General features: G+C 40.0%; 1 protein-coding gene across 2 annotated transcripts in view; it reads right to left on the reverse strand.

Annotated features, from left to right (window-relative positions):
• PDE3A (phosphodiesterase 3A) overlaps positions 1-11,338 on the reverse strand; it is a 320,223-nt gene extending 308,885 nt beyond the window's left edge. For both annotated transcript variants that reach the window (XM_044914914.1, XM_021690608.1), the window contains exon 1: positions 10,376-11,338. In XM_044914914.1, the coding sequence (XP_044770849.1) occupies positions 10,376-11,338 (963 nt within the window). The remainder of the gene's footprint in view (positions 1-10,375) is intronic.
• Between the last annotated feature and the right edge of the window lie 1,596 nt (positions 11,339-12,934).

Genomic DNA, 12,934 nt, shown 5'->3' on the forward strand with positions numbered 1-12,934 from the left:
GTCAACATTGATTCTTTCTCAATTACTTTGTAGGGTGAACATGAAAGAGACTTCAATTGTTATTTTTCTTAAAAAAATGCACCTAATTTCAAAGCTCATTTTAAAATTTACACTGTAATGATCCTGGTGGTAGCTTTGGTTATTTTCAGTTAGGAATGAGCTAAAAATAAATATCTAGGACTCATGATGAAAGTGGGATTTCCTCCCAGTAAGTGCGCAGGCAAATTCAGCCTCCTATCTGACACATGCAAGAGAATATTTTTTAAAGGAATAAAAATACAAATACATTAAAAAAAATCTAGGTTTGCAGACTAGCTGATGAACTCTTTTTCTTCTCTCCATAAAAATTCACTTAAATCGGATTAATCACCACCTCAATCTCAGGAGATTAGGGAGATAACTATTTCAGATTAAAAGTCTTTTATTTCTTTCCCATCCGTTTCACCTGCCAGCCGGCACCCACAATGAGCAAGGCACTGGGACAGAATCTTCGAAAGGGAATATTTATGGCTGAGAAGAGCAGGCTAAAAAGTTTGATTCTTTTATAATGAAAACCGTTGTGATCAGAATCTGACTTTAATTCCTGAGCTTACATTTTGAAGGTAGCCTCAGCAACTCAACAGGTTCTTGCTTTCCAAACTTCCCGAGAGACTGTTTGCGGGGTCGGGACCCCAAAATACGAACTACCAAACAAGGGGATGCTTTATATGACAATGCCCCCTGAGGAGCATGTCCTACGTAGACCTGTTAACTTGATCATATGAAACACTTAGTTTAAAAATAAAAACTATTTCTTTTATTTGCATTCAGTCTAGTTTAAAAATGTCCTACGAAAGCTGACTCCACATGAGTTGCCACAAAATGAAGCATCCCCTCAACCAAATAATATTTCTAATGACTTCAAACTTCCATTAGGTTGATTTAAGTGGATTATACCTGGAGAGGGGGAAACATTTGCCACAGACATAGCATAAATATTCAATTATTTAAACTTACTTCAGAAGATGGAAAATTTTTATTAAAATCCTATTAAATCAAAACCACAAGCTTCTTGCACAAAATTATTTCAATATTCTGACAAGGTACTGTGGGGCGTGGGGGATAGAAAGGCCTTCGGTAAATTTTAAACACACTCTGAGGGGAGAAGAATCTGCTAGGTTAAAAACACGGGAAATAAAAGGCATTTCTTTGAAAAATTATACATATACATATATATGCATACACACACACACACAAACACATATACATATACATGTTGTCAAAAAGAGGACTGGCAAAAAAAATTGACAAGACCAATTTCTACGTTAATTTAAAGCAATTTCAAAATTAGCCAGGGCAATGACTAGTTACATTCAAATACAAATTCTTTCAAGTAACAGTTATGATTATTATGGCATTTATTCTCCAGCTAGCTACTTCCAGAAGTCTAAATTTAGCCAACTTCACCAGGAGTGAGCCTGAGTCCACACTATTTCATTTTAGCTAAATGTGCTTCTTTGTATATCATGCTTCTACTATCTTCTGTTCTTTTTAGATTTCCTAAGTGATATGTGAAAAACCTATGTATCTCACTATTTTTATTCTGGAATGCAAAGATAAATAATGGGCTTTGCATTAAAGATGGGGAATTTATAAATCAAGGTCACCACAAACATGACACACAGAAATAAACTCATTCTCTAAAAAAAAATCATTGTATACATCTATGTATATGTAAAGGAACATGACTTGTAGAAAAAGTAATTTTCTCATTAATTCTCAATGTAATATTGGAACACTGCCTAGAGTTAATGAATTTATGGAGTTTGGGGAGAGGAGATAGAAGAAAGGTGACATTCAAAAATCACTGTCTTTCTCAAAATCTGTACCTTTTCCTGAGTTCACCCTGCAGTTTGAAATCACACAGAGCTCCAAAGCCATTTCTAGTCTCGAAATTCCATACTACCAAAATCCCCAACCCTTTCTATACACAAAATGGAACAATTTCATTTCATTTTGTATATCCATGAAAGTGTTGTTTACATAAGCGGTGGTGAGAAGTCATCAGCACTTGACAGACACCGTTACACTTTTCATCCATTAAAACTCCCAGCAGGTCTGTCACTTGAGTTTCCTAAGTTACCAAGATAATGACCTGCACTATAAACATAAACACTTTCATTTCTAAAGAGACATTAGATAACCCAATTATACACTAATCACCATGAACGTGACTAATCACATGTTCACATGGCACACATAAGCAATCCCTGTTACCAAACTCGGAAAGGCAAAATCATAATTAATTGGCAATCTTGATACTGTGTTATAAATCAGGTTAACATAAAGGTTCCTTATTCAAGCAGTCTGTGAAACCACCCCTCCAATTAAAATAATATTTTTAAATATGTGCAATAATGTGAAATGAAGAAAAGGGGGGAAACACACTTGCCAACTATTAGAGTAGTAGTTAGTGGGACAAAGAGTTACCAAGGTCACATATAAATTTGAACAATTGTATGTCAAGTGCCATCATGAAATCTCCATGGGTTTGCCATTTTAACTGAAGAGGTGGCATTAATATTCAAGTATTTCATCTCTTTAAAAATTACAGCTGCGCTGTCCAAAGACGTAGCCATTGGGCACATGTGTCAACTGGGTACCTGAAATGTGGCTACATCAAACGGAGATAGGCTGTGAGGGTAAAACATACACCAGATATTTCAATTTATAACCAAAAAAAAAAATACAAAATACCTTGATTTTTTTATATTGACTTTATGTCGTTATGCCATCATGGATTACTTTAAACATTACTATTGTGGATTTCACCTGTTTCTTTTTACTTCTCTGTGTGGCTACTAGAAAATGCAAAATTAAGTATGTGGCTCGTGTTAAATTTCTATTGGACGGCGCTTATCTATCATGTTTACAGAACTGTTTTCATCAAAGCCACTGGGTGACACTGTTTCTCCACTAAACTGATACAACCAAAGCAATTTCCTGGCAGAGGAAAAAGTCTCACATACACAGGCTCCCACACGTGTGCACACGTGTACACACACACACACACACACACCAATAAACATAATGTGCTCTTTATAACTATCCACAGGATGAAACTTTCTTAGGATGAAAAAAACATGAGTACATTCAAGCAACTTTATTACTATCTCAGGATGCAAGAACATGAATGCATTTAACTAATTTTATTACTATCTTAGCAGGACCAGCTATACTTAAAAATCTTTAATGGTCATTCTGATTCCTCAATAATAAATGACAGCTCTAATCAAATCAAACAGGTAGAAGTTGTTTAGTTTCTGAATTTTCCCAACTAGCTTCCCACCTTATAAATGGTAATGTTCTCATGACCTCCTCTAATATTACATCCTACTTATATTTTAATGGATTCCTGAGGAAACCATGCAAAATAACTTAGGTGAACAAAAACCATCAGCTGTTTTTGATAACAAAGAAATGCTTTCCTGGTGTGCAGATTACTTTCTGCCTTGAATTTTGAAAGCCTGAACATTTTGGAATAGATTAAAAAACTAAAATGAAAACAAAAATCAATAGTCAAGCCACCAAAGCATGCTCTTCTTTGATGAGATAAAAACTCCACCACGTTAGACGTTGCAATGCAATTGATATTCATTCATGGGACAAAGTCCTAAATGATATATTCCAGAGGCTGCCTGGTACTATTTGATAACCAGAAAATTCATTGTAAGGGCTCAGAAGAGTTTTGTGTTATCTGTCCATTCAACGAGTTTTACTCAGTCTTCTAATTCTGAATGAGAATTTAGTTAGTTCCATGTGCAAAACCACAAAAGATACCCAGGCTTAAAATCACCAGCCTGACTCCTTCCCTACTCTCTTTCCCCAGCAGCATATTCAGGTCCAAGAGAAAAATGGATAAAAGACAACATCTTGCCTCAGACTGGCTACATACATTTAGCTGAGTCTCCCTCAGTTTCCTTCTCTCTAAAATCAGACTAATTTTAGTCTCTTAACTACAGCCTGCACAGAACTGAGCATTCTGAGATCTCACTGCTACAGATTACTTGAAGCCATAAACTACCTCAGGATGTGAAAACAAACCATCATTGTACTATATTGAAGTATAACTTCCTAACTCCTGCAATATTTTTACCTGTATTTCAGAAGTACTATAAAGGTATACTAACCTTAATTTCCATTTCAAATAAAAAATTCTGTCACCAAAATGTAAAGCTGCTCAGAATCTAAAAACATTTTAACCAGTATGTGTTGAGGAAGTTATTAAAATCTATGAAACTATAGATTTTTACCCCAGAAAAATGAACAGACGAAGAGATGAATGTTCTGGATCTAGATTTAAAACCTACTCTAAGATCTTATACGAATTCCTTCAACTATTATCTAAGAGGCCATTTAAGCTATTTTACTGATTTCCCCTTTCCTTATGTTGACCTCTCAATACCCTAACTAGCTCTAAGCTCTGGAGAGGTGAGGGCTGTATCCTGTCTGTGTATAACGTGTATGATTTTTAGCATGAGGCCTAATGCATAGATAAAATGTGTTGATACGACATTTGATAGTTTCACTGACCAAAGACCTTTACGGATAACATTAGCTAAGGGTAGCTAGCATCTTCTTTTAAGACAGTAGTATACTTTTATGGTAAACACATATGGCCAACTAATGTTTTTGACAATTATTATCCAACAGATCTTTCTCTGAACTACAATTTATACACATCTTCAAGATATTTTTCTTCCAGAGATCAAAGCTATGTATTTTATGTTGACAACAGCACAAATATATTCTCAGATCCAAGTTAAGACAACTCCCTAGGAGCATTGGGGGGCATTTTAAAACTCTCTTTTAAAGAATACTGCCAAGAGTAAAAGTATATATAAGTAATTACTAAAAGGATTTAAATTCCCATGTAAAGGAAATAATGTTCATTTGAATATTAACAGAGCACATCTTTAGGTATAAGAATATGGACATGCCTGAACCTTCTGAGGTTCATTCTGAATTACTTAATAGAGCTTCATTAAAAACATGAACGTATAAAGTAAACATAACTTGTCAATCTCATGTATCTTGAGGGTTTTTAGAAGATACAATTATAAATATCACACAGAAGAGAAAGAAGAGGAGGAAGACTCTGTCGGGACAGGAGACAGAAGGCCAACTAAATAAACAATTCACCACAAACATGTAGGGGTATGGGTAATTTCAAGAAGCCAAAGACACTTGCCCTATGCAATGGCACTGCGTCTGCATGTCAAAATCTCTTAGGATACCACATGATACAACAGTTGCATTGATTACCTTCATACATCCATGAGATTACATCTCACAACAACAATATTTCCTGAAAAATACAACTCCTGCCCTAAATCCAAGATAAACTCATTCTTTTGATAGATTATGTAACACAAGCTTTCGATGAAGTCTACATAGACTCCATTGGGATGTTCCTGGTACCAACCCTATTAACTGAAATCTTAAAATATACAGAAATATTTCTAACTTTGAGGTTCATAAACATCCCGCTTCAATCCCATTTAAATGAGTGAAATTAAATTTGGTAAAGCCTTTACTCAACCAGAGTCCTGCAAAGATTGTTCTCAGAGTTTTATTTCCTAATAGAATACAACAAATTCACACAAATGTCACTACAGATACAATGAATGCTTTTTCATGCCAGTGTCACTCACCTTAGCCTGCCTGCACCCCCTGCCCAGGCTTTTCAGAATGTATTTCATACACAGAGTCACTGTTCTGGTTGTTTATTTAATTAACATGACAGCCCAGCATACACAGCATTTCTTTCAGTTCTACAATTTTAACTTTTTACACTTTAGACTCAATACAGAAAGAGTAAAATTACTGTTTGACTCCTTCCAACCTCTGTAAATTTATATAGATTCACTGACTATTTCTGTCAGTTAAGACAGTTTTTCAGTATGCTTTAAATATCTGTATATACAAAGTAAAAAAATCACAATTTTGTCCCCCCACACACACAAAAAAATTATTTTCCCTTACCTTTCCCAAAGGATAAGAATTTTTTCTTTTTAGTGTTTTCAGAAGTTGACATTAATTTTAATTCTGTCAGCAAGTTCTATATATCATTCTTTGTATCACCCTAAGCTGAGTTATACTACTGAAATGTGATAGAATTAAAAACCTGTGATTGTTTCTGAAATTTATTCAATTTGAGAAATACAGTAGGTTATACTGAAATGTATTTAGTAACTTAAGGACAATAGATTCTTTACTTTCAAAAGAAATACTTCTGTATTTTATATCCATAGTACAAATGTAAGTTATACTTATTCAGATAGAAGATGTAACAAGGCCTATCATGTGTCTACCATTAAAAAGCATTCCTATTTCTTATATTTGTCTTATTGTTATTTGCTTTTTCATTTGAAAATACCTTTCTTTTTTTTTTTAAAGGATTTTCTTTTCTTTTTTTTTTTTTTAAAGATTTTATCTATTTATTTGAGAGAGAATGAGATAGAGAAAGAGAGCATGAGAGGGGGGAGGGTGAGAGGGAGAAGCAGACTCCCCGCTGAGCAGGGAGCCCGATGCGGGACTCGATCCCGGGACTCCAGGATCATGACCTGAGCCGAAGGCAGTCGCTCAACCAACTGAGCCACCCAGGCGCCCTGAAAATACCTTTCTTACATTAATGATGAAAAACTCGATTCTATGGATAACCAACCATCAGACTCCATTACATTCCTACAAAAATCTATGGTTGCTAATGATGTTTAATTAAGAGCTTTAGGGAAATATTTATGGAAAACATTTTGACTTTTAGTTACACAATACGAAGTATAGCTGCATGTTTCTGGCAGATAATGTATCCATCACAAAGAATTTTGTCATTAAGTGGGACAAACACATTAATGGAGAGAGACCTATACCTTGTGTTTACTTCATGCAAAACCATAGGCAAAACTACTAAATTCTTAACATGTATTTAAAGTAAAACGGCATTGGTTTGGAATCTTTCAAAGATGAATGTGCAAGGTGGTTCACAGTAATTAGTGAGGAATGACCAGCCAATTGCGTTCTTTGATGTACAAAGAGCATAGGGACATCCCTTCAAATACGATATCCAAATGGTAAAAACTGCATAATTAAAATTTTGAATTAAAAAAATAACATATCTATTAGTCATACAAAATATCTAATAATTCAAGAAATGCTAAGTATCTCTGTATAGTCCAGTGTTTAGATGGTACAGTGATAACTTGAGAGAGACATACCTACTCTAGGATGTGAACATCTACTTAGAAAAGATACATACACCTTAATGGACATGTCCACCCACCATAAAAACTACAGTTTGACACACTGATCTACAAAATCAGCCTGAGTCTTGAGAATATTGGACTGGTACTACTCAACTAAAAGCCATACAGATGTTACAAACTTTTCTTTCCTAAGAGTAAAGATACATTCACTTCCGTTCACAGACAGACCCAGGGTCAGATGAATTCTGGGACTGAAGACTAGACCTATTTCTTTTTTCTTTGCTGAAAGCCATCCTTATCGTCCACACTGCAAAACTCACTCCACACGTAATATCCAATCTAGAGACTTCACTATGATTTAGGAAGGAAGGCAAAAAGGGAGGCAAATATCTCTGTCAGTTGCTTTCTCTTATGAGAATTTTATCACCTATTCTCCTTGACCTTTTAGAATTGAGTTGTTGAAGAGAGGTAGTTTGTAAGTGGCCACTATCATTCACACAGAGAAGAAAAGGCTGAAATTCTCTCACCTTTAAACCTCACAATGAGCAAGGTCCATAAATTCTCAAGAGGCCTCTGCCAGACTTTCTGTGATTTAAGTCCTTCCACCTCTATTTAAAATTCACTTGTTGCCTGAGTATTGTCTTGAATTGAAAGTAGGCAATCTTTCATAAAAGAACTCCTAATCAGGTAGCATGCAGGGCAGGGTTATATACGTGTTTTATGAGTATTTTGATTCTTGACTTCATAAAGTATGTAGATGAGAGTGTACACTTTGCACTCTTACCCAGAAGTTTGTTTCCTTATGATAAACCAGATAAGATATTTACTATATAGCTCCTCAACTTTTCACACAGTTAGGCTAACGTATGAGATACTGCCCTATCTTATAAGAGACTAGTCCATGTTAGTTCCCACCCCCCAACACAATTATACTCAGCAATAACTTTAATGGGCCATATATAAAAACCGGTCTTAAGTAACACACACACACGCTAACCGGTGCCCTCATTAAAACTTCAAGGATCTAAATTTCCGCTAAATGTAACCTTGTTTTTCCATCAACCATAAGAGATACCGTCTCTCACTTTAGAACATTCTTCATAAACACAGCCTTTAAAAAAAAAAAAATAGTGACCAAAAAAAATGACCAAAAAAATTACAAATGTGCATTTTCAACAGCATTAATCAGCAAAACATTTAAAAATGCAATGCTCAGTTACTTTCTTATAAATCTGCAGATTATCTGACTTCTCCATTTATCGATCCAAACCAGAGAAAACCAATAAATATCTGCAGATTAATTAACACTGCTGGTTAACTCACCTAAACATTTTATCTTAAATCCACCTTTAAGTCCTTAACTTCTAAAAGTTACATGGAATTTCGGAAATTTAGGAGGCTAAATGATATTAATTTGAAGTTATTTATGATTAAATCACAGATTTGCCTTACAAATTATGGTTCAACTTTGCAGTGATCATATCACATTCCCTTTTAAGTTAAAGTGTTCTAAACATAATTAAACCAGCAGTGTTTTCATTTAAAAAGACATTCTCTCCTGAAACTTTGAAAAGAAAGTAAACTGTGTTTTCCCCCTTATGGGTTTACCCTTCAATAGATAGCTTTATTCTGGTGATTTCCAAATTTCTACCAAAACTAAGTATCAGTCAGTGGCCTGTTTTTAACGTCACTCTTAGAGTAAGCTTATACCCAAGAAATATTTGCTTTATCTAAACAAAAAGCTAAATAAGTACATTAGTTTTAAAATAAACACAGAGGCTATGATGCTGTCATTCTGTTAAATAATGTCAAACAACTACATTCCGTGTAATCAACTCCATTTCAAAAACAAACTAACCACCGCACCATATGGTGACTGCTATGTCTTAGAAATATCTAAATGATTCTCCACAGAATAACCTAAAAAAAAAAAAAGAAAGAAAGAAAGAAAAAAGCTTACTATATCTTAGGACATTCTCCCACTCACTGAAGTTGTCCTAATAGGGCCATAGATAGGCATAAATTTAAATGGGAAAAGTGTAAATTTCCACTTGCTGAACATAATCAGCTCTCTACAACCCCCACCCACCCCCAAGTGTCATATCTGTTTGGAGTAGAGAAGCAAACACTTAGGTACACCTTTTGAGAAACAATTTGTATTTAAAAATTGGGATTTGTTCTTTTATGTCCTTTATAACGACTATATTCCATGGCCTTAAAACGCTTATTGCTAATAAGGAGATTCATCCCCAAAATTCATTAAACTTTTTTCTAGGACAACTTCACTCATAATTCTAGATTCCTCCTCTTCTTCCTTTCTGAGAAATTTATACCACCAGTAACCTTGTAATTATTCTTTTGAATTAACATTTCCTGTATAATCTATATAAATCCATTTGAATTTCTAAACATCCACTTAAGTATATACTCAAGAGAAATGTTTTGTTTTTTTTTAGTTGACACCAACAGCGCAGTTCAAGACTGACAAATTCCGCAGTTCAGACATATTGTTCCCCAAATAGAAGTTTATCATCAGGATACAAAACACATTTGCATGTAATAACGTATGTCCCCAAAAACAAGCTGGGCACCACCAGATGCAGCCTCTTCAGGGAAAACTTACTGCAAAACCAGAACCTCACCTTCAAGCATTCCTTGCTTTTACTTCAGAATCTATATACTGACTTCCACAGACGTTGACTTGGCACTTCAGAAGAAACTTTACAAAAAGTATTAAAGAAACCTAGTAAAATCCACGTGTTGAAACATCACCCAGTGCTAAAAAGCTAAACTGGAGGATTTCTGCTAAAGGAGAAAACTAGGAGTGCACCTAAGCGTATGGAAGTCGTATGCCAGGTGTAGCAGATCTAAAAAGTTGGCCCAGGTGTGGAAGACCCTGCAAATGCCATCTAGTTTTGTTCCTTGTTATTGTTTCTGTTGTTCAGGTTATAAAATACCGTGCGAGACGCAGAAAATAACTCTCTAGTTTCCTACTGAATCTGAAGTTACACCACTTTCCTAGACTATCTTTCCTTTAGTTCTCAGCACTCGGATTCCCTCCACTTTGTGGCGAATCCCCAGCGTTTCAAGTCTTCCCGAGAGGCGAGTGAGAGGAACCCGCCAGTGCTTACCTGTTCCCTCGGTATGCAGGGCAGGGAGGTCCTCCGATGGGACTTGCTGCTGCAGCCGGACATCTCCGCGGACACCACGGAGCTGGACCGCCTCCTCCTCTTAAATACTGGGATATCTTCCTTGGTCCCAGCAATTTGCTGGGACCCGAAGTGCTCCCTCGGAGCCGCCCCCGCGGACTGCGGCAAGATTTGCTCCACGTACCTGGCCAGGAGGAGCCCCAGCACGCCGGCCAAGTACGCCAGGTAAGGTCTCCAGGCGACCTTGAACCTCTCTAAGGAAATGAGGGACACGGTCCTGACCGCGCTAGTCAAGGCGATCATGAGGACGCCCAGCCTCAGCCTCAGCACCAGCCATGTCGCGGCGGCCAAGCAGCTGAGCACCACCCCCGCGGCCGGGAGCGAGAGTAAGTGATCCTCCCCGACGCCCAGCCCAATCTGGACGAGCGCTTCCCCCCCGCAGCAGGCGGCGAGCAGTGCGACGGCCAGAGGCAGGCGCACCCCGGCGCGCAGGAGGTACAAGCCCATCCAGAAGAAGGCACACAGAAGACTGAAGAGCAGCGCCGAGGGCTGCAGCCAGGGGCTGAGCGGCGCGCCGCCCCCAGGAGCACCTCCCCGAAGCCCCGGGAAGACGCCCCCTTCTGCTCCCGGGGCCGCTTCCTCCTCCGCCGCCGCCGCCGCCACCTCCTTACTCTGCTCCAGGTCGCGGCCGATCTCCCCGCGCACCAGCCTCACCAGCAGGGCCAGCAGAAAGGACAGGGAGCCCGCGCACAGCGCTGAGGAAAGTTTCCGGGAGCGCCGGAGCGGCTGCAGCACCAGGTCTCCCCAACGGCCGTGGCTGCCGGAGTCCCGCGACTGTGCGGGGCCGGCGCCAGCGGGACAGTCCGGGCCCGCCGCGGGGGCTGGATACACCCCACCGTGGCCGGGCTTGTCCCCGACTCGCGCGGCCTCGCGGGGCACTGCCATTGTGTACCCTCCTCACGGAATCCCCAAGGTCCCCCGGACGCCCCCACCCCGACACATGCACGCACGCACTCTCTCCCTAATCCCACCCTCGGAATCCCTCCTTCTCCCCAGGCCCCCAAGCCACCGCAAGTTTCAGCTTTCCAATAACTCCTGGAGAATCCTGGATGCTCCAAAGAGACGCCTTCAAGTTAAAAGCTAGCACACGCAGAAACGATCAGACTTCCTCCTTTTCGCTCTTTGAAAAACTCTTAAAAATTGTGCTCCACCTCCACCCCCCGATTTCTATCCTCCGGGGTCTCTTGCTACTTCAGGATTTTAGAGATTGCCCCACGCGTCCGGCGCACGGGGGGTGCAGAAGCTGGAGGAGCCGGGGGCGCAGGGCGAGCTCGGGGCCATCTCGGGCGCCGCTCGGCGCAGCGTTGCTGCGCGCCGGGCCCGCGGCAGACGGAGGTGCCCCTTCTCTTCCTTCCTGCAGCTCTTTCTCTATCACTCTTTCTTTCTCCTCGGCCGATCCTCCCCGGCACGGCCCCAGGAAGCGAACCGCCATTCCCCGGGGCAGAAAGCAAAGCCTCCCCTGCGTCTGTCGGTCCAGCTCATGGCAAAGGGTGGGGGGAAAAAATGGAAATGGGGCTGAGAAATAACCAAGAAGTTGCTAAGTCCCGTCGGAAAGAGACACAGCCCGAGAGGCTAGCGGCAGCCGCAAGAAGGGAGGGAGGGAGAGCGAGCGAGCTGGAGAGGAAGGGAGGGTGAGAGGAAGGGAGGGTGAGAAGGGAGAATGAGAATTACTTTTTTTCCCCTTCTTTTTGGTGCGATGTAGGTGGTGATTTGCAGTTTTGCAAAAGGGAAACGAGTGGAGACGACTGGTTAAAACTGTATAAAGAAGCAGGCAACTGGAGTGACCAGCAATTCAGCTTGCTTGCTTTCTTTAAGGCAACTCCCTAGGAAAGCTTTCCCAGCCAAGCTCCCGCCTCCTCCCCCCAGAGGAGGCGCTGCTCTCAGCTCTTTGCTCCATTCCCCGGAGCGGGTCCCGCACTTCCAGCTCGCTGGAGAAAGGGTTGCTGAGGCCGGTCCTCCGCCCAGCTTACCGAAGCCGGGGTCGCGGGGGCCTGTGGCTGACCCCCAGGCTTAGCTCCCTAGGACGCTAAGAAAAAAAGATTGTCCTTGGCTACATGGCAGGCAGTGGAAACCGACATACTTCCTTCTGTCATTAAAAATGACAGCCACATCCAGTGTCAGTGACTCAAAGATGCTTCTTAGTTTTCAAGTCAGTTACAACAAGCAAACCAATTTCAGGTGGCACTGAAATGCTTCAGCCGCTCCTACTGGAAGATCTGTTTGAAACAGAGAACCCAAGCCTTTCCTATTGTTCCAAATGATGGAAAATCTCAACAAGTTACCAAGACCCTAATAGCATTATTAAATAGGGCTGGGGGAGCATTCCTGTGTTACAAATAGTTAACTTAAAAAGTCCAGGGTCTGAGAGTATTAGCAACAGTTGTTGATGGTGGACGGTAAATACATTAAGTGACCAGAGCCTCAAGAAGGTTTACCAAAGTAAGCCTAAATAGTCAAATCAGAAAGGAATTAAAAGAAATC

Source organism: Neomonachus schauinslandi, chromosome 5 (assembly GCF_002201575.2).
Source record: "Neomonachus schauinslandi chromosome 5, ASM220157v2, whole genome shotgun sequence".
Classification (NCBI taxonomy): domain Eukaryota; kingdom Metazoa; phylum Chordata; class Mammalia; order Carnivora; family Phocidae; genus Neomonachus; species Neomonachus schauinslandi.